Below are 25,057 nucleotides of genomic sequence, written 5' to 3'. Positions count from 1 at the left end.
CTTACGGTGAGTTCACACGAAGCTTGCGAGATGTTGTTACGACGAACTGTTCCGCTGGAAGGAAAGCTCGGATAAACCAACTACGCGAGACTCTAAGTGACTTTACCTACTCACTCGAACGATTAATATTATCGTTGTTTGCATTGTGGAGCTTCCCGATTCGATACGATTTCGCTCGGATGAAAAGTCGAAAATATATTTCTATATATGTTCATTTTGAGAGAAATGATAAATTCGAGGAAACCAAAGGAATTCGAGGAATAACTTTACCTTGTTAAAGGGAATTTTGTTGGAGGAAAGAGAAAGAGGATTATTTTTCCTTATCTTCTTGCTGAACTCTCGGGAAATAGAGATTTTCAGATCCGAGAATCTTCCTTGCAAGTTACTCGATACACAGCTACGGCGAGTTTAAACGTTCTTTGTTCCTGAAACTTTGTCATTCGTCTTTTTATCCTTCCTTAACTCGTTCGGGCTTCCTTCTGGCCGCAGCAAACCGACCATAGATTAAGGCTAATACTGTTCATCTTGCCTGCCATCTCGGCCAGGCTATAAATCATACAAAATAACAGATATGAATTCTATGAGATAGAAGCAACCTGCATTTTTCCCTCTACAGACCACTTACTTAATCCAGTCTTTTAAACAACATCTGCGGATTGCTTTGCTTCCAGTTGTGTCTGCGTTTTGATCATCTCTGCTTTTAGCTCGCCTCTGTACCTGCTAAATATTTATCAGCTGAGAATTTGTTTCCAAGTTGAATTTGAATTTCGATGCCTATACTTTAAACGTAACGTCACGAAATCTCCTTCTTCCAGCGAATATCGTTGGTTATCCTCTAACGAATTCATATCTCGCGTTATGTAGCGTGGAATAGTTTTAGATCGTTAAAACCAACGAAGAAGATCAATGTGTAGCACATAAATGAATTGGACGACGCGAGAGAGCGCGCGTTCCATATTCGCGTCGCATAAATTCACCGTGAAATAAACTCTTCCGGCTGGGATGTTTTTCCATCCGCAATTTCGACGATTTACCGAGGTCCATAGGATCGCGCGCGTAAATTTCACGAGCGGTGGACGTCTCGCGAATCTGCTCGGTTCCCGACGACTCTGCTCGTAAATTTCGCCATGGACGTCGCGATATTTGCGCGGAGAGCACAGCCCTTCGGGGGGTCCAACACCGACGATGCTCCACTTTCGAATTGTAGGCCAACCAAGTGGTAGATCTTCAACAGCGTGGAACATTCGAGCGTCCCCGAAATTTGCATATCCCACTATGAATATTCGACACCCTTTCTCGACGTGTTTCCGCGCCAGCGAACACGACGTTTCTTCCGAAAGTAGCCGATTCTATTTTTTATTACGCTTGCTATATCGCGTTTTTTTTATAGCGCCTTTTATTCGAAGATACGCGATGGAAGATATTTGGAAGATTCTATTATTTTCCGAGTTACATTTTTTTCATATTATTTTCAACACATTTTCCTTGCCATTTTTATGTTATATTTCCTGTAGACTTGGAATTCCCTTCTATTGTTTCATTTTCTGGCACAGTTTCCAGTCCATTTGCGATACACAGATTTTTCACGACGTTCCTCCTTCTTTCTTCTTGACTTTCATGAATTTTCCTCCTCTTGTTAAAGACATACCGCGATCCTTTCTGATAAATTGTATTTTCTCCTGAATTATGTAACATTCCCATGTGTATTGCCGAGCTGGTAGCCAACCATCCTCTTTCTTCCCTTTTTCTTCCTGTCTTCTTCGTTCAGGGAGTAACAGTCGAGGCTTTCTCTTGTTTCAGAATGGAGAGTAATTCTAATTTTATACGTCATATATACTTTCTTTGTGACGGAACGTTTTTACATTTTTTATTTGATATTTTTAGTTGCGTGGCACGTCCGTTAATCGATGGACCCGAAAAATGCGTTGAAAAATATTCCGAAAGATTGGACCGACTCTGCGGGACTCGAACCACGACCTAGTTGATGGAAAGCAATAGTTCCAACCGGTCTACCTTTGTCACAAGCCTTTTTATTTCATCGAATTATCGATAGATAGGTAGAAAGGATAGTCTTCGAAATTAAATTGCCGATAGGAAATGTCATTTAAGAAATTCTATAATTCGTCTTCCAAATGTCGACCATAATCAGTTCGGTGAAATCAAGTTGTCGTGTGATTATTCGCGCGTCGACGACCGCCGAAAAAACAACCTTTGACAATTTCGATTTCAGACGTCGTATTTTTACACGTCAACGCGACAGACCGTATCTCCGAGGAAATTCACGCTCTGTTCGTTCCTAATTGTCGATTATTTAAATTTCATCCAGTTTCCAGACAGCTCTCTGCTCTGCCCTCTCTTTCTCTCTCTGTCGCAGCATCCGATAATGTTCCTCCTTCTTATATCGCGAAACACCAACACATTTCCGGTTAGCTTTTGTTTCCTCTACTCCCGAACGAATTACCTCGCGATATATATATATATATTGTCTCTCTTTCTCGTGTTATTCCGTTTCGTGGCATTCAATTCGCATCGGTTTTCCCTCAGCAAGGACGAATATTTCATTGAACGTCCAGCTTCGTCACGGGTATTGTTAAACGATTTCTATTCGCCCCCGAGAATACAGCTTTTTAACGTTTTGTTTGTTCGAGGATATGGTACGATTTTTGAAAGAGAGGCATAGCGTGTTGCGAAAATAGGTGAACCTTTTTTTACCTTTAGCAATTTTTCGAATAAAAGATTGTACGCGAGAAACGTGTCGAATGCGATACACGGTTCTCGCAAATTTTTTATACAGTCGAGAGTAATAACGCTTGAATAAAACATTAGTTACGTTTTTTCTGATTAATTATACTCTTTCTTGATCATTTAAGGATGTGAATAAACGCTTGCAAACGTGAATTTTGTTACAAGTGAAACGTTGTTAAAAGATATCAACGTTTAAATAGTATACAAATTCCTATAAATATAAATCTATTGTCTAATCATAGGGAAGTAGAATGTCTGACCACATACGAGCTGCTTTCACTTAAACCTTCTCTTCCTGTTTCCTTTCAAGCTTCTTTATCTTCTCTTCGTATGGTAATTCTTTAGTCGCAACAATACTTGTTCCTTCTCTCTATATCTACGTAACGGCATTAATTACGAGAAATTACGTGGCTATTATTTCTAATTAATTTATTCGAGAAGATTGTCTAACGCAGATCTCGGATCGAAACAGCGATTGTAAGGTCAATCGAGTCTATTCGTTAGCAAGTTTCATTTCTGCTAATTCGAAAGAGCCATCACGTACGCGCGGCGCTATAATTTTTTCGCTTGAAATACACAATTGATCGGGCGAACAAGAAATTCGCACGGGACGCAACCTCGTTAAATTAATGGACGCTCGTGCAAAACGGAAGCCGCAAATACCTGCAGCCATTTGTGGTTGTCGCCGCGATACGATTTCGCTCGCGTCACCGAATCGCTTGATCGGTTTCCGGCGCAGCACGTCGTTACCTTTCGTACCGTTTGGAATTTTCGAAACCCAGTCGATCACGCCTTCTACATTTGAAATATCAGAATATTTTCGAGCGTGAAGCAATTTTGGAAAGAACGAAATATTATCGTAAAAAAATATTAAAAAAAATATTTGCTAACTTCATGTTATACTCATTCACTCTCTTTCTCTCTCTCTTTCTCTCTCTGTTGAAGTTTGGCAAGTAGAAGAGAGAGATGAATAGAGTTCAAATCATTGAACGTTTTCGAAAGTTCTTTTCATTGCGGGTTTTCAAGGAATAATCACGTTCTTATGCAAGCAGCGATGAAACTTTAAGCGCAATGCAATTCGTTCGTCAAGAAACCGACACAAATTGTAGGTGTAATTCATGACGGTAACATAACTCGAGGATCTCACTGGCATCTTAAACGTGATCATTGCGTTGCCATTCACGTAGACGCTGAGATATATGCAACTGCATTAGCGCAAACAACCGGATACTTTCTTGCGCGTATTTATACTGCATGGCCGCATCCTGGTTTCCGTACACGTAATATGTTAATGCGAGTTTAGGCGACGCAGCGGGCTAGCGGAACAACTGACCCGAAATTTCAGCACGCGATCGCGAGAATACCGAAGGCGTTCCCTGCATTTTTAGAATATTCCTTGAATATTCCATTTTTTTAAGATCCACCAGATTTTCCGATATCTTTTAGAATAACGTCGAGTCTAAGTTAAACGTTAAAATATAATAAGACTCAAGTACATAAGAGTTCAGAGCTTCGTGCTTTAAGACTTTTTACGAGAGCAATGTTAAATCTTAGAACGTTAAAAATACGGCTTTATATTGAAAGTTGCCTAAAATGTTCGTCGAAGAGGAAGCGATGCCATTTGTAAAACTAGCGTGGATCAGAAGTGACGCTAATTCCGATCCAAAGTGTTAAGTGAATAGAAGGTGAACAGAGAGAAAGAAGCAACGAGATTGGCCAATTTTCAAGGATCTCGGGACTGGTAGAATTAGGACAGCGGTTCGAGATAGAAGGAAGGGGTCATTTAGCATCATCGAGTTCGGTTCGCAAGTTCACTTTCTGGGTTGCTCTCGAACTTCCACTACCTGCACCGCGATGCGAAACTTTTGCGGCAGTTACGTTACTCTCAGCGTTAAGATGGAACTTTATTCCGTGCGAAAGGAGAATTTTCCTGAGTGTCGAAATGTTCTTCGAAGAAAATCGAATTAAGTAATATCGTGCTTTTGGGGAAAGGTGCTGCTATTGGATCAATTTTGTAAAAAAAGGTACTCCTATCGTCATATTTTATATTTATACGTTGATATAGAATTTCCCATATATTTGAAAGAAAAAGGACCTTTTACACTGCAGAATAATACGTTCCACCCTCCACGCCATCAGAGGTATATCTTTTCCACCAAGAGGTATATTTCTTTTGCGCCAGATCGGGTACCACGGTACCGTTAAATTTAGCATTTCCATCACATTGCCATTTCACACTACTTAGCCGAAAAAATGTCTCTCTTTACCTTCGTGCCACATTTTTATATGATAAAAGGGTAGCGCGCCTGTCTCTCACGTCCGAAACGACTTATTCTCCACGTTGCGCGAAGATACAGTAGAATGGAACCTTTTCGAAGAAGAAGAAGAATATCATCCAATTTTCAGTGTAATCTAGAGAACGCCCTGCTATGATCCGGGGAGACGAGTTTTCAGATAACAAGTGAAGACTGAAATTGTACCCAGAGTGCCATCGCATCTCGAAGAGTTTCAATGTTGGAATTCGTTGGAACGAGCAGAGAGATCCTGCGGGTCTCGGAAGACTTTTGCGATATTAAGGAAAAAAAGCCGGTCACAGCTCCTTCAACCGAAATCGTTGTCCCAGTTCCGTGGAACAGCCACTAGCGTACAAAAGCCAATTTCTTACCACTTTCAAACTTTCCTCGCCAAATTTCTTTGTGTACTTCAAACTCGACGCGTTACACTGGCTGTACACGATCGCAATGGAAAACTGAAATTTTCTTTATAACGTCGATTCCATATTGTCGGGCTTCGTGTCTTCGAAGAAACTTGGTCGTCGCGCATATACGAGGGCTGAAGATACGGGAACGTTCTTGAAAATGAAATTCTTGTCCCGGATTCGCTGTAATCCCGAAAATTCTCTCTAGACACGCAGTTTCGTCCGTTTTCACGAAGCCACACGACATCCCTAGCATGTTCGCTGAATGCGTTATTATGTACGAGGTTTTATTAAATTATTTATGAAAGGAACTTTCGAATTTTTCACAACGATGAAGAACGATTCTTTCAAATGTTTTCCAATTATACGGATCGTGGAATTTTTACCTCGTGATAGGGCCCAGGTGCTTTCAAGACTCATGTTCGTCGCGAGTAAAATACTTATGGTAAGTACTACGGTATTCCGTGTCATGGTGGAATACGTTCTTTCATATTGCAGTGATGCTTTTGGTATTTATGAATGGACTTTCGGGACGGAGCGGAGCGATGCACACACACTTTGACGCTTTCGAAGAATGGTATACTTAGAAACGGCGATAAATATTTAATGCGGTAAATGGAACACTCTTGGTTCTAGTATAGTGCTACTTTTATCATCGTTTTCTTTTCAGGCCTAGAGCCTTGGTATTGATACAGCAGAAAGATATTTTAATTGTTCGAGTGACAGCCTCCTTTGCATCGCAGGTTTGATATTTTTAATAATTTAAAATTAATAAGCAAATAGTTCCTATAACGCAGAAAGAAACTCTTTTCGTTTTAATTTGCCCTATACTCGTATTCTTCCAATTTTGCAAATAAAATATCTTCTTCGTAGCGCAATAACGTCATCTTTCCTTCATAAGCAAATTTACTTCTCACAGTTTGCTATTTCTATTTTTACGAATACGTTCTTTATACTATTTTAGTGTTTCGACTGGCAAATGACATTTTGCTTATTTTATTACGAAACGTTCAGTGTTTCTTATTTCACTACGTCCAATATTATTTAAAAGATACTTCCACACTTTCGAAACAATTTTAAGAAAAGATCTGTTAAGACCTTTTCCAACCTTTAAAAAACATACATCGAACAAAACGAGTATTGCTGAAATAAGCAATCATAAATTTTCAGAAGGTCTCAAGAAGCTGACAGAATCGTAAATCGCGATATCGGTCAACGAGTCCCAACCTAACGTTGTCGTCAGCGTCAAAGCCACCCTTTTCTTTGGTTTTTTCCGGTCTCTGGACAGAAGATTGCCCAAAGGATCGAAACGAAAAGTTTGAACGTGTCCCACAGAGAAGAAAAGAAAGATCTGAATTCAGGAATTTTAGTGGAACCTCGAATAGAAATTGAAACGTCCACTCGGCGGACCTTTACCCTTTGATTGTCGTTCTTCGGCTACGTTTCGCGTTTCACGTTTTACTGGTCAAAGAACGCGGACGGTTCGCGAATATTTCGCCATCATATAGCTTTTACGAGTTGCAAGAGACTAGAAATTGAAGAAGAACGAACGAGAATTTTTCATCGGTTCGAGAAAATCGCCTTTTTAAAGAGATAGTTTAGGTTTGAAACGTGAAACATTTGAAACGAGTATTTATTACAGTCATCGATATATCAACAAATCGATAAATAATATCGATGAAAGTAATATTCTTCAAGTATTCGAAGAATATTGGAATACTTCGATGGTATTTGGTACACGTGACATTAATGTTAACGTAGTTGAAGGATGAATCCCAGGGTGAGTCAGGGGAGAGAAACTATCTACCATACAAATCATGCCAAGCAAGGTATAAACGATCTGTGTCCCTTGTCAATTACAAATCGAGAAAACTAGACTTACATCGTTCTACCAAGAAACTAGGTGACTTTAAAGTTTACTGGAAATAGTTTAGCGAAAGTGGATACAAGCATACCGGCTTCCATACGAGCTGGCGAGCCATCGGGCACAGTTTTGCCCTGGGACTTCGGCGTACTCTCGCTCATGCTTTTGCCGCGTCTTTGATCCTTCGAAGTTGAGTTAACGCAAACCGCCTCTTGCAATCGCCACCTAGACGTCTTCTCGTCTCCTTGTTTACGACTTAGAACCCGCCTTCCCTTGGAATCCTTCGATCGTACTTTCTTCGACGGCACTCCGTCTCCTTTCGCGCGACTGTCCTTTCCACCCTTGTTCGGGGTTTTTAGGTAGGTAACTAGGTATTTGGCACTTTGAATCGTTTCTCCTCGAACTCTCCACTAGTCACTTTAGTCGACGAATTGTTGCGAACCCTCTGGAGAACGAGTCGGACCACTTTCGAAATATTTGACTTCTTCTCGAAAGAGTAATTTTATTCGGAGGAAAACGATGGAATGCACAAGCCGGGGACGACGAGGCCGAGAGGAGTGACGGGTACACGCACGCCGGGCCCGGACGAGTCTCGCGGAGGGTGTGTTGTCTCAACGCTTCAGCCTCATCTTCCGCATCCCTCCTTCCGTAGCACACGGGCTTGGGTTACGCTTATCGTGTCGCGGTGTCACAAGGTCACGGGATCAGCGACGGGATCGGCTGGTCTAGATCGAAAGAGAGGAGCCGCACGCACGCAGCCAGTGCCGGCTGGTCGCTCGGTCGCGCACGCTCCTCTAATTAAACCACGCCGGAACGACGATCCCCGGAAGTGCGCGTCTGTGTTCGGGAGGATCGATCGTTCCGATTGCCACGGAAGCGCATCGACAGGTGCACCAGGAACCGGGTGGATTTCTCTCTATCTTTCTCTTTCTTCCTCTTCCTTTCTTTCTTTCTTTCCTTCTCCTTCTCCGTCGGTCCTCGATAGAAACGTTTTCCTCGGTTGGTCAAATCGTGGAATACGGTTTTTCGAAAATATCCAGCGAGTAAAAGCTCGAGAGATGCTCTCGCGGTGGCTAACGGGAGAGAATTACGACGCAACGAAGACGAAGAGGGAATGGACGAGCAGCTAACTGTAGGTCACCACCCCTGGACGCTCGTCTTCCCCGTGGCTTAGATGCTGCGGAGTGCTGGAGCACCTTCGCCACCCTCTAGCCTGTTCCCCCTCTCTCCGTGTCTCTCCGCGACTCACTCGTGCTCCACCGCTCCCTCTATCTCTCCTTTTCTGTTCCACCCACTGACGGCGCTCCGGTCGTCGTCAGTCGGTCGGTCGGTCGGTCGGTCGGTCGATCTGTCGATCCGTCGTTGTGTCTGGTTCCGCTGTCAGCCACCGCGGCTGGATTCGTCTCGGGCGTGGAACGCGACCGAACTCTCGCTTCCGCCGATAGACGCGCACGACCACACGACCCACTACACGACCATTACGCGACCCACCACGGACCACACCATCGACAAGACTACGGCAACAACGAGGGTAGGTTTCCCTCGCGGAAAACGGGAAAACGTCGACTGAGACGCGGTTGAGGAGAGGACGTGGCCCGAGAGGGTTTACTCCAACGAACACTCCCGGCTTTTCCAGGCCTCCTCCTCTCCTCACCTCCTCGTTGCGCACGCTCCATCCGACTCCCTGTTCCTGCTTCCCCTCTCGTTTCCCTACCCTTTACCCTCCTCTGTTTCGCTCATCCCTCTCGCCCTCTCCGATCCTCTTCCTCGCTCTTCCTACCTCCGCTTCTCCTACCTCTCTCGTCCACCCTTTCGATCTTCTCCTTTTATCTCGTGACTCTCTTCCCTCTTGGTTCGCCACCCTCCGCTACCCCTTCGTTTCTTCTTTCCCAACCGACCCTCTATGTATATCCAATCCCTTGCCCTCCCTCGCGTTGGCATCTTCTCTCGCCCTGCGTAGCGTCTACGCTTCTCCCAGCGTTTGTTAGTTCGCTCGCACTCGCGCGAGCCAGCCGCGACGCGACGCGTCCCGGGCGTTCTCAGCTTTTCCACCCTCGAAGCGCGCAGGCGCTGCTGCAACCCCGGGGATGTCCTCCTTTCTCTCGCTGCGGGAATTTCTTTCTATCTTTTTCGCTCCTGCAGCTTCGAAAGATAGAACGAGATCGAGCGAGCGTTGGACAAAGAGGCTAGGTAAGAGGGTGGTTGCATCCCCTTTTTCCTTCCGCCTCCTTCCTCTTTCCGTTGATCCTGTTTTTTCTCCTCGATATTTCGACCTTTTCGCCTTTCGATAAGTTTATTTTCTCTTTTTTTTTGAAACTCTATGTTCAGACGCGAGTGCAACATATTTGTTGCGTGTTGATTGCTTCTTCTCTTTCCTCCTTCTTTTTGTTCCTACAGCGTTTCTTTCTTTATTTTATCTTAAAAAAACTTTTTCGTACTTTCAATTCGCTTACTTTTTCCAGTCCGCGTGCATATTTCACTGCTATTCTCCCGATGTTGCCAATTGGCGTCTCCGTGTTTCAACTTTCACACGCGCGTCGTGTGTCCCAGCCATAGACCCGACCTGTCCCTTTGACTTTTATTTTACTTACCGCGTATGTAGGTACGTGGGACTTGATTTTCCGGTCGCGAAACTCACCTACTGGTTTTACCTTATTTTCTCTCTTGGCTTCGCGTTGCTCCCATCCACCGCTCGTTTCTCTCCTCCTCTCTGTATTCGTTTTACGCGGTTTGCCATTCCCGTTTCCTCTTCCCGTTACGCGTCGAATCTTCCTAATTTTACTATCGAATATCTCGTTACCCTTTCCATCACCGTTTTTCTCTTCTTTCTTTTCCATATACGCGCAAGTTCTTCTCTGCTTTCTTACGAGCGTTTCTTAACTTTCCTTCTCCCTGTCTAATCCCTCTTCGCTTCGATCGACTTCTTTTTTCCATTTATTCCATATTTTCAGTTTGCCCTCTCCCTGCTAAAAAGTTTTCCATCTTTTCGTTTCGCTGTGTACATATACCTTCGAAGCTCATGCGAATCGTCTTCCGCCAGCCTGCAGCAATATTCCGGTTCGATTCACCGACGTCGTTGAATATTTTAACCGTTGATCAATTTCGACTGTTCCGCAAAGAAGAAACCATCTACGCCACAGCGAATTCTTGCTGAAATTTCTACGAACCGTTATTCGTCCTTCGATTGTTGCTTTTTCGGTTCAGTTTTTGTTCTCTTTTCCTTTTCTTCTTTACGAGTGTACGAGGTTTTTTGACGAATGAACGATCGTGGAGGGTATACGGAAGCTGTTACAGAGAAAATGACGCGTGAAAGGTTGGATATAGTTCTTGTCACTGCTAGTTTTCGAGCTTCCGCTTCCCCTACAACCGTTTGTCTTTCCTTTATCCTTTTTTGTCGCACTTAGGCTCCTCTTCTTGTTCATTCGTCAAACGGCAGACCGTTTTGTCGGTTGACACGAAATCGGACAACGCGACTTGTCTCTCGTAATTTCGGCGAAACAATCGGAGTCGCTGGATGCCAGCTCGAAAGCAGCGAGAATTTCTCTTTAAGCGGAATTCTCGTTCAGATCTGCCGCGGAAAATTGCCACAGTTGCTCTCCTTTTACTTTATTAATATCGTTCTTCGTACGAATTGCCTTTGTTCTTTTAGCTTTATTTATTTCTTTCTTTCTTCAATTATTTAACACTACTTGATTTATTTAATACTGACAGTCTTCGTTCCAATATTATAATATAGAGAATTACGTCGAATGTTAGTTACTTTCAGATCAGATGATCTGAATACGGCCGTGAGTAGAACCAGGAAACGGGCCAAAATAGTCAGCAATTGCATTTTCGCGTAACGAGGAAGATAAATTTGCGACTTTGACAATGCAATACGACGAGTTTAGAAAGAAAGCTGTTCGTTTCTAAAATTATCTTCGTTATTACCGATGTTCTATTTTAAATATTTCGAATGTTTTTCACCTCAAGTTCCATGAAAAGAGATGCAAAGTTGTCTCGTTAAAATAAGCACGTCACATTGGTTTCTCGTCTTATCGTTCTTCCAGCACGATGGAATGGTCGGCGTTATCGCGTCTCGTGTTCGAGATTTTCTAGGTAAACGAGGAACGCGCGAGGGGAATCGAACGCGAGCGAGCAGCGCGCAAAATTCCGCGCGATTTCTCCTGTTACAACACCATTTGAGCGACGCGGCTTAATGCGGCTCCAGGGGGAAAAACTGCGCGTTATTTCCTACATAAAGCGCGATATTTATATCACGAAGCGTGTATGCGCGAACCAAAGCCGACAGCTTAAGCTCCGTATGAAACGGCGTTCGATCGAACGTTCGTTCTCGTTTAACTCTCGTCGAAAATATGCTAGAAATTTAGTATTTCGATTGGTTTTCCCTTTTGACTGCTTCAATATTTATTTTTCCCTTTACTGGTTTTTTATCCATACTCGCCAATTTATATTTTGCTTCCAATTTCTAAACCACGACACAAGGGACAGTGACAGTTGAATAGTCTGTATATTTAATTTATTTAATTACTTAAATTAAATGTATATTTAAATAGAGATTAAATATTGGTAGTTCTGGCCATTAAAGTTATCGCGGGACGATATCCGCCATTAATTTGACTGTCATTCTTAAAAACGATGATTTATATTACAAGGCTGAAGATTCATCTTTCGTATCTTAAACTACAATTTCTCGCGAAATCGCGACACCGATCGTTTTCCTTTTTCCTCGACCCACCGCTCTCCGCCAGCAAAAAGGATTGGCGTTTCAATTCGCCGGAAATTCGACAAATTCCGGCCGTTTTTTCACGCGCTAACGACACCGGACAGATTTATTCAGCCCGCACTGCAACTCGTTTCCGGATAAAAGTTCTTCCACCTTGGCCCGCTGGACTATCTCCGAGATAGTCTCGCAAATTCTTTCCCTCAACGACGCTTCCTCGGCGCTCGTTTGCGACATTTTTTACGGTTCCGAAATCGTAACGATCTGCATGAAATGAGACTTCCTTAACACTAGCCTTACCAGGCTAGGTCGAACGACCGGTTTCAATATTTAGTATAAAATTGTACGTTCCTTGTTATTTATCTCTATTCGTCCAATTTTAAAATTCATATATTATCTGATTAATCAGTTTCTTAATTTTTATTAATTTAAGAATTTACATAAAGTTAGACGAACGATAGGAATGACAACGAATGCACAATTTTTAATTAAATTTTGATTTTTTTTTTTTGTAATTAATTGTTTTTTGCAGCGATTGCAATTAAAGGTGGAAATGGGAAATATCTTCATTCAGCGGGCGAGTAACGCTAGGAAAAAATATATCCGAAATTTTGTAAAGTTATGGAATTGTCGAAGGAGGAATTTTGGTTCCGCCCTGAGGATTAGATATTGGAAAGATCGAACTGGTTTCTAGGGGTTGCTGCAGAAGACTCGAATCTTTCTCGAAGATCGCTCGTGACACGACCACCGCCAAGTTTCCACGATCCTCTGTTCCACATTTCGATCCACGTTTTCGATCCACGTTACCGAAATTCGAATAGCTAAATCCTTTTCCGTGGCCGAAGGAATTATTTCTCGATTCAACGAACGCACACAGCGAGACGAATCGTCTCTTTCATTGTGTTTCTGAAATTGGATCGTGAAAAATAGGGTTTCCTCGATACTCTGGCCATTTTGAAATGCTGCCAACGCGATCGTATCGGGCTAACAGGCAATAACGAGGGGCGAGCGATGATCGTAAACGATGCAAAAAGCAGAGGATAATAAACCCTCGATCGTGGTTCGTTCGTTCCACTTGATAACTCACGTCGCACCCCGCTTGCCAGTCGCTTCACGATAGAAACTTTCGGCAAAGCTCGGTCAACAGCACGGTTTACAGTCGGTGAACTTTGCTTTAGCGCAACTGGATTCGTTGAAAAATCATCGAACTTAGCTTGCTTCGTCTCCAAGTTATCGCACCTATCTCCTCGATCGGGAAACTGTGACGAAAATTAAAACTGTCGCGAGAGAAATGCTTGCTTGGTGCGGTGAACCGAAAATTTACGCGGTTTGCGTGCGCAAGAAGTTTCGCGTTTGGCAGAAAGTCAAAAGTATCGCGAGCAACGTTCTCTCGTTCGATGGTTTATTCGAATAAACTCGCGTAAGTACAATGCGTCGCGAATCAAATGGAATGGCCCTGGGCCAATAATTAATTCAGGCTCGTGCAACGATCGTTTAATCTGTAACGCAATCTCGCGTCGTGTCTCTCGCCAATTTTCCAAAGCAATCTCTCCGTTCAAACAAAGGCCTGTAAGTGGATCGAAATCATTCTCTATCCTCGATTCATTTCGTTCGTTTTATATTTTATTTTTATTTCTCCTCCGCAACAAATCGAACGTAGGTGTTCGACAAACTTTGAAAAGTATGTCGCCGACGACGAATACGATGAAAATATTTGACGAAATTCTTCTTCTTCGTTGCGTATAAATCGTAAAGAGATATTCGAAGTATAAAAAGCAGAGAATAAACGAGAATTCGTCAACTGAATATACTATAATCCATATATTATGGAAAGCAGCGGTACGTACAATGGCAGCGACGTTAATCCGACTGGAAGGGAGAAACGGCGGTAATTAAGGCGTATCACCGAGCTGCATGGGTGGTGCAATCAAATGGCGCAGCCAAATCCCTCGGAAAATTGATAATAAATGGAGAACCGAGATCATTGTGAAGCATGGATCCGCGTGAAATTGTACAGCTTCTCCAATGTAAACGTCGAACACGATACTAGCCTTCTGTGCTAGTAGTTTGCACTGATTAACTTCGTCAAGTTGTTCTCCCGGAGGGTCTTCAACTTGCAACAGCGGTTTAGCTCCGCTACTAATACAATCGCTAATCTTTAAACGATTCGTACACGATGCTACAAGCTTAATTGGATAAATTTATTGCTCCGCATACAGAAAACATTGAAAAAAGGGATACATTGTTTCCAATCGAAAGTATATTTGCAAACAGTAAACTAATTCTTCGAGTGTAAGATATTAAAAACTAATTCTCTGTTGATGAGTCAAACGAACCTATGCAAACTATCCTGTTCAAGTAGTCCAGCGTTTCCAATCGAAAATATTTTATCAAGAATGAAAGATTCTGTTTCTATTGACATCACGCGCGAACTTTTCTTTTACCAAGAACGTAAGTAACGAAATAATTGTTTCCACAAACAGTAAAATAATTCTCCAAGCGTAAGATATTAAAAACTAATTCTCTGTTGATGAATCAAACGAACCTATGCAAACTATCCTGTTTAAGTAGTCCAGCGTTTCCAATCGAAAATATTTTATCAAGAATGAAAGATTCTGTTTCTATTGACATCACGCGCGAACTTTTCTTTTACCAAGAACGTAAGTAACGAAACAATTGTTTCCACAAACAGTAAAATAATTCTCCAAGCGTAAGATATTAAAAACTAATTCTCTGTTGATGAGTCAAACGAACCTATGCAAAATATCCTCTTTAAGGAGTCCAGTGTTTCGACTTAAAAGCGTAGCCAACGACAAAATCGTCCTAGGAAATTACATAAATTTCCTTCTGATCTCCGAGCCGTACAATTTTTTCCAAAAGCTACGAAGAGAATGGCAGAGCAACCGGTTCGCGATTCGGTTAATTGCGTTCTGGCTGTTTCGACGGGGGTTATTAGCAAAACGGCGAGCGTACAAAGGAGCGGCACGATCAGGTAGCCAGTTGCGCTCGCCTCTTTCGTGGAGCAATTAGATTCAATTACAGGATCGCTCGACCGTAATTAGAACGACCCCGTGCTTTTCTGTTCGCCACCATTGCGTTTATCTCCGCAAGTCCCGCGAATCGACGCCGCGTCGGGACGCTCGGCGCCTCGCCAGACAAATTGCGATGGGAACTTCGACGAACCCGGTCGTGCAAACTTGCTTTTTCAAATTTCTTTGTTTTTTCTTCTCCTCTTGCTTCCTTTCTTTTTAACGTCTGTCCTCTTTTTCTAACGAAATACAAACGTAGGCGTTGGGAGAAAAGAGAAAACGAATTCGAAAAGGTCAAACGTGCAACAGTGTCGAATAGCAATAAAGTGGTGTATCGCTGAACCTCGGCTCGCTTTCTCGGCGGATCATTTTAATTTTAATTGCACGGACACTCGTCACGCTGGCTTTTTCGTCGCGCGATCGCCTTTGACGATGCTTAGCCTTGTCCCCTTTGTGCTCCGTGTTGAATTCGCTTCGGACTATACCGGCCAACAGAGTTTTAAATATCTTGAAGTAATTTCGCTAGACTAAGTACCTCTTTACAGCTTCGATAATTATAATCAACCTCCTTTCGTTGCGTATGCAGCTACGTAGATGGTCTACTCGAACGTCTGTCGATCTGGAAACACGTTTAAGCGCGTCTGTTCATCGTCGATTCTTAACGTACTATCATTAACCACTCCCAACAATCAGTTACTTGTTTGCGTCAAATATTTTTATGTCACGTACGTCTTCGTGGTAATTCAAAATCGAACGAACCTCTCCCCCTTTGCGCGAGATGAAATAATCTTCGACTTTCCGCATCATCAAGATTCTTCCAAATGCCCTGAACAATCTCCTGCTGCCCCGTAATTAATCAGCCCTTCAACTACGTTCCGAAAAAGACATCGACCCCTTTGGAAACGCGAAACCTGACAACGACATCCCTCGATTCTGCGTTCCAATCGAACGTTCGGTTCCACCTTCCTCCCTGAGGAAACTTCGTTCCTTCGTTCTCGGAAAGTCGATGTCACAGAATGCAGAAGCTGGACGCTTTTAAATTCGATTAGAAAACAAGCCAACAAGCTTTGACTCGGCCGAGCCTACGGATTGACGCAACTTACTCCTCGGGAGAGGCAGGAAAAAAATACCCGGCGCGGCGAGGGTGTGCCGCGAGGTAGGAGAGGGCTGAAAGTAGGCCAGTGGGTGATCGGTCCACCCTGAGTCTCTCCACGCTTGCGTAACGTAACGTTTCCCGGCTTTTACGTCATCGTACAGTCCAATGACGTCACTGCCGACCACCACGCACCACCTCACCAACCCTGGTCCGCCGGAAACACGGGGTTGGAGCATGGCGCCACGAGTCGAGCGATGCCTGCTTTTGCTCCCGGAGGAGCCAACCTACCGTCCAACGGTTCCCCACAGAATTCTTATGCGAGAAATTGAAAAATGAGCGCGACGGGAGTGGCAGGTTTTTTCGCACGAGGAACGCCGACACGACGACAGGATGACGAAAATGAATCGTCGTTCGCTCTTACGGTTCTTCGAGTGCACTTTTCATTATGGATTCTTCGAGGCGCGATCGATAGTTTTTGATTGGAACAGGTCGTGGTTTTAATTCGCGAATAAATCTTTTCGTCGTTGGTACAAAACTTGTACAAAATATTCTGATACTTGGCGAAGCTCGTCGATGTTTTCTGGGCTTCCGGTGATGTTTGGTTAAAATTCGTGATTTAAAATACCTAGCGATATACGTACGTACGTAATTACTGTTGCAAGCAGAAGGTTGACACGATCTTTAAGAATCTTCCTCTTTAAAATTCTCGCATTTTGTTCGGATTTTTCTTCGTACTTATGCAAAGAGTGAAAAGAGGAGAGGCTGGTGTTAAAACGCGAGGGTCCGCCGTGCGAAAGGAATCCGCGAGAGCCATTAGCTAGAACATGGAATCGTGGACGTGGTATTACAGAGGGAAAATACAGCGATACGTATACGTTCGATGTCCGCTTGCGAATAACGTGGACGCGGCTCGTACAACGTCCCTTTGTTCGGTGCTTCCGCGCGCGCGTTCATCGAGGTCGGAAAGTTTATTTTACTTCTCTAGCGATCTTCGTTTTTCACTTCTATTCACTTTGCTCTTACGTATTATTATTACAAAATCTTCTCTGTAGTTGAAAGATCTTCCATCTCTAAACGTAATTTACCTTTAACGCGGGTAATTTATTGGCCCTTCAATTTTACGTTAATCTTTCTTAAATGACCATTTCTTAAATAAAACCAGACCAAAACCGCGAAGAAGTAAAAATTTGAAAACTAGAATAGCAAGGTTAACGTCGATAACCATCGCACAATTCCTAGACGCGATACATCTGCCATATACATAGTTCCTACAGCGTATTAACACTACGGCACAAATTACAACAATTGGCGTTTTATTAAAAATCTGGCTGAACGATATAATCTGTCGTACAATTTGCGGCCTATAATTTGCCATTCAGAACGCGACCTTGCACTGCAAATGACGTACCACGTGTAGCTTAGTCATCGTAATCATCCTTCGTGCGAGTAAGAAATTTAAAGTATAGAACGTTATGGTTTTAGGGGATATGTGTGACGCGATAAATCCAATCCTAAGGGTTGCCAGATTTCTCGAGATTTCAACATACGCGAAGGGGAACATGTAAGTCCGTAGGCATTTGAAAAATTCTCTAAAACTCAGGAGCAACGCCCGAAGGTGGCGGTTAGCAAGCAACCCTCATCTTCGCGTATTCAAGCTCCATTAAGCCTGACACCAGAAGCTCCGTTGCCCCGGGCTATGGACCCGGGATAAGAACCCCCTCGAATTCCTCTTATCTGGGTCAAAGATATGTGCTCTATCGCCTGTATATATGTATATCTATATACACGTACGGTGTGCATCCTGCACGATAAACATCGTTGACACGGATCATCCGTGCAGACTTTTCATGCCGGTTCATTCGTTTCCGATAATGCGCTGATCGAGCCATTTGCAAAAGCGTCAACTGATTCGCGAGAGACGACATACGCCAACGATATTAACCGTTTGCTATTTTCATTTGTCGCTTTGCTGCAATTTAGTCATTTACCATCGTACTTTGAGTTCGTTGAAAGTGAATTTGCGAGGTACGATGATTTCTTGATGTAAACTTGCGGATTCTCAATTGTTTCTAGTTCAATGGGTTTTCTAGTGGAATTCCGCGTAGGGTAGAACCTGGATTCTCAAGTTTCAATGACTCGTCGGTCTCAACTCGCAGGTTTCCAATTTCCTTTTATCCCGACGTAGTCTCGTTTTATTCTCACGTAGTCTCTGATCCGAGCATTTCGAATTTTCGTTTCGTTTGATCGTAACGCTCGTACGGTTGAGTCCCAGGACCTTCAAAATCTGAACTTGCAACGTTTACGTTTATTTTATTTCGAGCACTTTCTGCCTACAGCTCACGGATTGTTTAATTTCCATCTGATTATTTGCACATTCAGATCCAAACATCTCTAGTATCCGAGCTTGCGCCGTCTTATCATCTTACAGGCCTCTCGAAATTTGTCGTTTATTTTGCTTGCAAAGTCCAGAAATTTCTTGGCTCGAGTTTCAGCTTCGTTTTCGCTACGACGTGAAGCAAGTTCCTAGCTCGCCTATCCAAATTCTTTCTCAGGATATTAAGTACGGAACAAGGAACGGTTCTCGAATAAATAGTCGCGACTCGATGATCCCAAGCTGCTTCTGGGAAATTTCCGGTCTGTCAGTACGGAAATTCAGTGCGGTGCACTTGCTCATCGATGTTTTCCGCTCGGGCAAATAAACTCGGCCGATTTTCGCGTTTCCTCCCGTTCGCCGACGCCGCTACGCCCACAATTTCAAGCGTACAGTTTAATTCCGTAAACAGTTTCGTCTCGCGACCCATTAACCCGAAGCGTGCTAATGTATGGTAAATATTTAATAGCAGCTGAAACCGGTAAATAATTTCACGAGAACGAGGTTCGATAGTTGTTGCTTGGCCGCAGCCACCGACGAGGTGGACATCGTTTTCCTCTTTCCACTCTGTTTGCTTTTGGCATTTCTGTTATTTGCACGTTACTCCAAGATATCGTTAATCGATCTGTATTTTTCGATCGCACGCCACGATGCTAAGACGAGAAAATAGGAGGGATACTATCTTTATATAATTTAATTACATAATTGAATTAATAACGTTTGCTGTTAGAATTCGTTCACGCCCGTCTATTTTATTAAAACAATGCAGAACTTTGGTGATTCTAATTCGATTTTAATTCTACAGGGACTGTAGACCAATAGCAAGACGAAACTGGAGCAAATTGGAAAGCTAAGGAATCGAGTTTGCGATATTCTTCTGCAATTTTCGACAGTGGAAAGTAGCTTCGAAATTAGAATAAGAATTTATCCTTACGGAGCTAATTTAATCGACCGAGTTGTCGCGAGCTGGCCTGTCTTCCAACAAAGTTTCTTCGAGAGAACGTCCCTTAAAGCAGTCGCCGGACTCGCGAGAGTTTCAAACTGACCTTTCGCCACAACGTAATTATAACGTTCGTTCGGTCTTTAGAATGCGATTATACGACGATCGAAGGGAATTTCGTCGGTTGAAAGCCAGTTATAAGCGCGCTTTTGGAAAATGTGAGTCCATTGTGATGCAACGTTCAACCGTCGAATCAAATTTGCATAAAGTTTTCAAAGCTACGCTAGCTGAAATGCAATTTGTATTCGTCGGTTCGGTGGACGAGGAATTAATTCAACGCGGCAGATGCTTCAAGAATAGATCCAACATAGCGATTCTTCCAAGTTAAACGTCGTTCGAGTTGTGGCTTGCGTTGCAAATACAAAGAGGATGGAGGCAGCTCAAATCGCTTCGGATTGAAATCGCGAGTCTTCGAGTTACCAACAGTTCCAATAATCTTGATGTTTATGTTCTGAAATTTCGGTTTACTTCTAAAAGTCATATTCTCGTCTTGGAAGATGCTGTACTTTCGAAGCGTGTCTGACAGAAACTGCAAGTGTATTTCGAACAACTCGAGTAGAAGAGCAAATTTGAACGAATAAATCCATCAGGACTTCGACTAGATTTAGCGCTGTGACATCTGTGATCATTATTAACGGAGTTAACTGGATGTACATATTTCTATTAAAACGCACCAATCTGCTCTAAACTTTGCGAGACTTCGATCTTTATGCAACGAAGGAATTAAGAGTTTACGTAAAGCGACAAAGTTTTACAGGAAGCTTTGCGTAACTAATTACGACACTTAAGGTCGTACATACACAAACGGACCAAGGTTTGCAGAATTAAATCTTTACATAGAACGACGAAATCTTCTCACAATTTCGGCCATTTCCGTCTAATTTCGTCTCAACGTGGAAAATGTTAGACAAATTAACGAAAAGGAAATCACGTCGATTCGAAGGTGTTCGAAGTTAATCGATAATCAAAGTTAATCTGGCGGTATACGTGCGCGCCGGAAATCCACGTCCCAGCAATTCTCCACCTGAAATAACCGTCGATCCGTGACCTTAACCCTCATCGCGCGCGTGAAATTTCGCCGAACCATCACGTCGCTTTGATATAGCGCGCAGCCGAGTCTCGGATGTCTGTAAGTCTGCCAAAAGTCGTAGCTTCTATCTATCATCGCACTCTACGCGACGACAATGCCAATAAACGCCACTCGACGCAAGAGTAGGTCAGGATTTCGCAGCGAGATACGTCGATCGAGAGTTCGTCGACGCGATCGCGGCTCGGTTCCGATGCCTGTTGTCTCGTTAGCCGCGTATCCGCCTTTGGTTTCCCGCTGCCGGTCTTACTCAGTTCGATTCCCAGGCTTTTCCTACCCAACGTTTCCGGTTTTGACGTCGACCGTAGATTTTCAGGTTTACTGCGTGTTCTTACGACGGAGCATCGTAGGATTTGGATCATTCGGTGTTTGATGACGAAGGATATTGGGCTTAGGAGGGCTTAGCTGGAAAATGCAAGGAAGAATGAAGATCGCGGACTAGGAGAAGAAATAGGGACCGAACGAATGAAAATAAAAACCATGGAGTATGACGCGATTTGCGGAGATTTAGTTTCGATGATTTAGCGAGTCTTTCAGAGCTCGCTGGATAAGAATATATTAAGTCCATGAATAAAATATACTATTTGTTAAATTAGACTCTCGATTTTATCCTTCCGAGATTCAATAAACACAGAGATAAAACGCTATCCCAGGATCACCATCTTTTACACGCGAGCTTAAAGCTCCGATCTTGAAACCCTCGTCCCTATGTTCTACTCTATTATTACGCTTCTATCGCTCCTCCAAGGAGTCCGTAAATAAAGTAGCTACTAGCATAAAAGCAACGGTAAAAAATTTCACAACTCACTGAGAGATCTCAAAGAGAGACATTAACACGATTATTCGAGAGAGAGACGTAAAAATCGCGAGCAGGAACGATCCATTGGACTGACGAATTTTTTCGAAAATTCGCCGTTGCATCGGAGGAGAAATATCTTTTTCCTCGAATTAAAATTACCTTTCAGTTCACGTACGCGTTGTTCGAGTAGACCAGCATAAAGGTAGAGTTTCACGGGTCACGACAGCGAAATACGAATGATCCAGCGTAACGAGATACGGGGGCAGATAGTAGTTTCCGTCCACCTTCCATTAGCGGGCCGCCACTCGATGAATAAACCCGCGTTTAATCCAATTCTTTCAAAAGCGTGCGCGCTTTTGTTTGCCAACCCACTTTCGTGGTTTAGCGTGGAATTTAGCGACACAATTGTGTATCGTAACATATTGAACGATGAAAAATGCATATTTCGTTAGGGGGTATGACGAGCGAGGAAATTGAAGTCTCAAGGTTAATTCTCCAGCTTGGAAAGGAGGGTGTGCTGCGAAATAGAACAAGCATTTGTGGATCAGACGGTGATCTATGCGGAGTCTAATCCTTGACGTGCTAAGAAAGAACGATCGACGTCTTTTCCTTGAGAAGATCTTCTTTAAGAACTCTGTGAATTGTTTTCTCGTTACGTTAATTTGTATTGCCGTATTTTTTCGTTAAGGCGACTCTCTGGAATTAGGTGGCAGCCACGTTATGGTTATCGTCGTGGTTTAACCTACAGATACTGAGAGGCCTTTCTCTTCTCTATTAACATCTTTTCAACAGGATTAACAGCAAGAGGTACGATGAAAGAAAATATCTTGCAGATTCGTCCTTTTCCTTGTCGCAGCATGCGTCGCCGCGGCGCCATCGGATGGGAGATACTTAGCGAGATTAGAGTGTAATAAAACGCCCTCAATTAGAGATGATCCTATTCGATGGATCAGAACCACATCAGCGCGGTCGCGGGTGCGGTTATGAGAAACTTCCCCGGAAGACTATTCCGATAGACACACGTTCTCCCTCCCTCTCTCTCAGCCTCTTCCGTATTTCGCGTGTTTCAAGCCCTTGTCTCTCCATTATTTTTCTCGAATGTTCGCCTCCGCTTTAAAACTACTACTTCAACTAGCTGTTTTTCTTCCCTTTCCTTTCTACTTTCATATTTCATCACATTCATCTTCCTCCTTCTTCCGTTTCTTTCTTCCCTAATTCTACCCGTTCCACCGAGCTTCTTTCGCAAATTTGTCATCCTCCTAATCGTGGTCCAGCTCGGGACGTCTCTACCCTCGATCCGACCCTCAATTCTTCACTCTATCGCCTCTTTCTCCATCTTCCTCCCACCTTTTTCTTATCTTCGGCCAACGTACGGCCAACGCGATTCTTTTATCCTCGTCCACAGGCTGTCCCTTTCTCGTCCCTATCAGTCAGAGCCTCCCTTTCTCTGCTTCCCTTCTCTGTCCCTGTTTCTCGTCTCTCTCGATTCATCGCGATTTCATCCGGCGTTCTCGTCTCGTTCCAGGCCGGATCGATAGAGCGGAGTCTGCGTCTCCAATCCGCGCGTATATACCCGTGTACTTTATTATCATGCGGTGCACCCGGTATATTCCCCGGATACACGGTACCCCGATGTGAACCGCGCCCGTTTTTCAGCCGGGAACGACAACCCCTCTGACAGAACATGTCGGCCAGCCTGCCGGAAACCACCGCGTCACCGGAAGGATACCGCCGCGCACCGGGGTAACCTGCCTGTCTCACCATTACACTCGTTGGATTATAATTAATTATGTTCGATTCGTTGATAATTGGGCCGAGGGGGATTGATTATTAATTTTCCTCTCGTGCTATAGCGATCTTGATATTTTGATAATTAAGGAAATTTCTGTACCCTGTTCGTTTTGTACCCTGGAATGTTTAGAATTATTTTTGGAAAATTCTTTTTATACGGATCGACGGAAAGTACTAAAAATTTTATTGCGATTGATTGTAAAATTGATGATTAAAAATGAAAAATTATTACAGTGAAATTATTAATATTGCATTACCATGTTCGGTTTAACTAGGTAATTTGCCTGCAACGAAAATCGAGGAAGGGGACAATCTCCGCTAGAAGATGCAGCAACAGTTAAATAGCACAGTGAATACCAGTATTAAATGTACAAAACACTAGATAAATACAGGTATTTCCTTTGCCAATTTCGACCAAAGTAGCCTGAGTTTGTTCTACTTTAATTACCAGTGCAATTTTACCTCTAATTAACAAATGTGCTATCAACATCTCCATTTGCCATTCCGTCTTTTTTCTAGCAACGTTACGCTTCCATGTAATCTTTTATAGAAAAGCCTTTGAAATTCTTCCGATACTTGAAAAATTTCACGCGAGACTTGGGAAATCGATTTTGCGCGGAGGGGATCGAGGCAATTCAACATTCCAATTACACGGTCTCGGACTTGTCGGCTGACGAAAACTTAATTGCGATCGCGCACCACCGAAACAGGGCCAAAGAGCTGCGTGAAATCGTCTGATCGGGGCCAGAGGCTCTGCAGATGTAATTCCACCTCCGTTTTCGATTCTCTCGCACGGAAGTAATAACCTCGTCTCACGGGGGCGTAGCGAACGCGTGATTCCGTGTAAGAAAGTTTCCCCCGGTTCACTTACATAATTTTCTCGTATCCAATTTGATGGATCGGCTTGGCAACTACGATCGGACGGGGACCGAACTCGCGAATCTCTCGAATTCAAAGTTTCTCGATTCCTGAACTTTTCTTCTCGTTGGCGTTCATTTTTTTATTTTCAATACCCGCGATCAAACGCAATGTTTCATAAAAATTCGCGATCTAATCAAAACGTCTCGTGGATTGTAATCTCCGTGACCTTTAACATTAAAACTACCACGTCAATCAAATTGATTGGTTTTACAATTTTATTTTAACATTCCTACTTCATGTTATATTTTTTTCTGCAATGACTTTCGCAACGATAACTGAAAGAATAATATAATGAATTTTATTTTATTTTCTATGTATTCAAACTGAAAATAATTTTGTATCAATTTTGGTACTTGTCAAAATGTGAAAGGTTCCTGAAATCTGTTTATCGAACTCCAATTAACCAGTTTCCTCGTTTTGTACAACTTCCCACACGTTTTTTAAATTTTTACTGCGTATCATTCGATATGATGATATCAGTTATCGGGAAAAATCCGGATCGATCGCTAGATCGCTAGATGCTAACATTAGAAATACCACACCAATCAAAACGACTGGTTTTACAATTTTATAAATGTGTCAACCCTCGTTTAGGGATGATGGTCCCAGATGAATTAATAATACCAAAAATGTACTACATAACATGGAATTCCTTCTGTAAGAAACTAATAAATCAATAAATATAAAAATATTCTATTATTACGTATTTTTTAAAGACCAGTCATTTTCACTAGTTTTGATAGAAATAGCTTCGTGTTAATTATCGGTAGTTCTAGTGTTAAAATAAAAGGTTGGACAGAAAGATGTTATCTAATATTCCTCTACCGCTGTTTCATACGTGTACAACTATCTGCCTTTCGTATTTTCAATTACGTCACGCTCTATATTATGTTGACCAAACTATAACATTCGTCCTACATTCCGTAGCTTCCT

The 25,057-nt window shown here is 42.9% G+C and overlaps 1 protein-coding gene and 1 long non-coding RNA gene across 8 annotated transcripts in view; one reads left to right on the top strand and one right to left on the bottom strand.

The window, feature by feature from the left end:
• The window catches only part of LOC100649574 (solute carrier family 12 member 4), a 99,407-nt gene that overhangs the window by 22,061 nt on the left and 52,289 nt on the right, over positions 1-25,057 (bottom strand). Inside the window, exon 1 of one of the 7 annotated variants that reach the window (XM_012308832.3) lies at positions 7,399-8,947. The exons of the other annotated variants lie outside the window; for them this stretch is intronic. Coding sequence (XP_012164222.2) covers positions 7,399-7,468 — 70 coding nt within the window. The 5' untranslated portion in view covers positions 7,469-8,947. Of the gene's footprint in view, positions 1-7,398; positions 8,948-25,057 lie in introns of those variants that run through there. 7 annotated transcript variants of the gene reach the window in all.
• On the top strand, positions 8,702-24,394 carry LOC125385070. Its single transcript, XR_007224024.1, has 3 exons — positions 8,702-8,838; positions 23,069-23,155; positions 23,479-24,394. It is a non-coding gene; the product is annotated as an uncharacterized LOC125385070 (long non-coding RNA).

The sequence above is a fragment of the Bombus terrestris genome, chromosome 5, assembly GCF_910591885.1.
Source record: "Bombus terrestris chromosome 5, iyBomTerr1.2, whole genome shotgun sequence".
NCBI classification, from domain to species: Eukaryota; Metazoa; Arthropoda; class Insecta; order Hymenoptera; family Apidae; genus Bombus; species Bombus terrestris.
The sequence above is the reverse complement of the archived record's forward strand: the minus strand, read 5'-3'. Positions and strand labels throughout refer to the sequence as shown.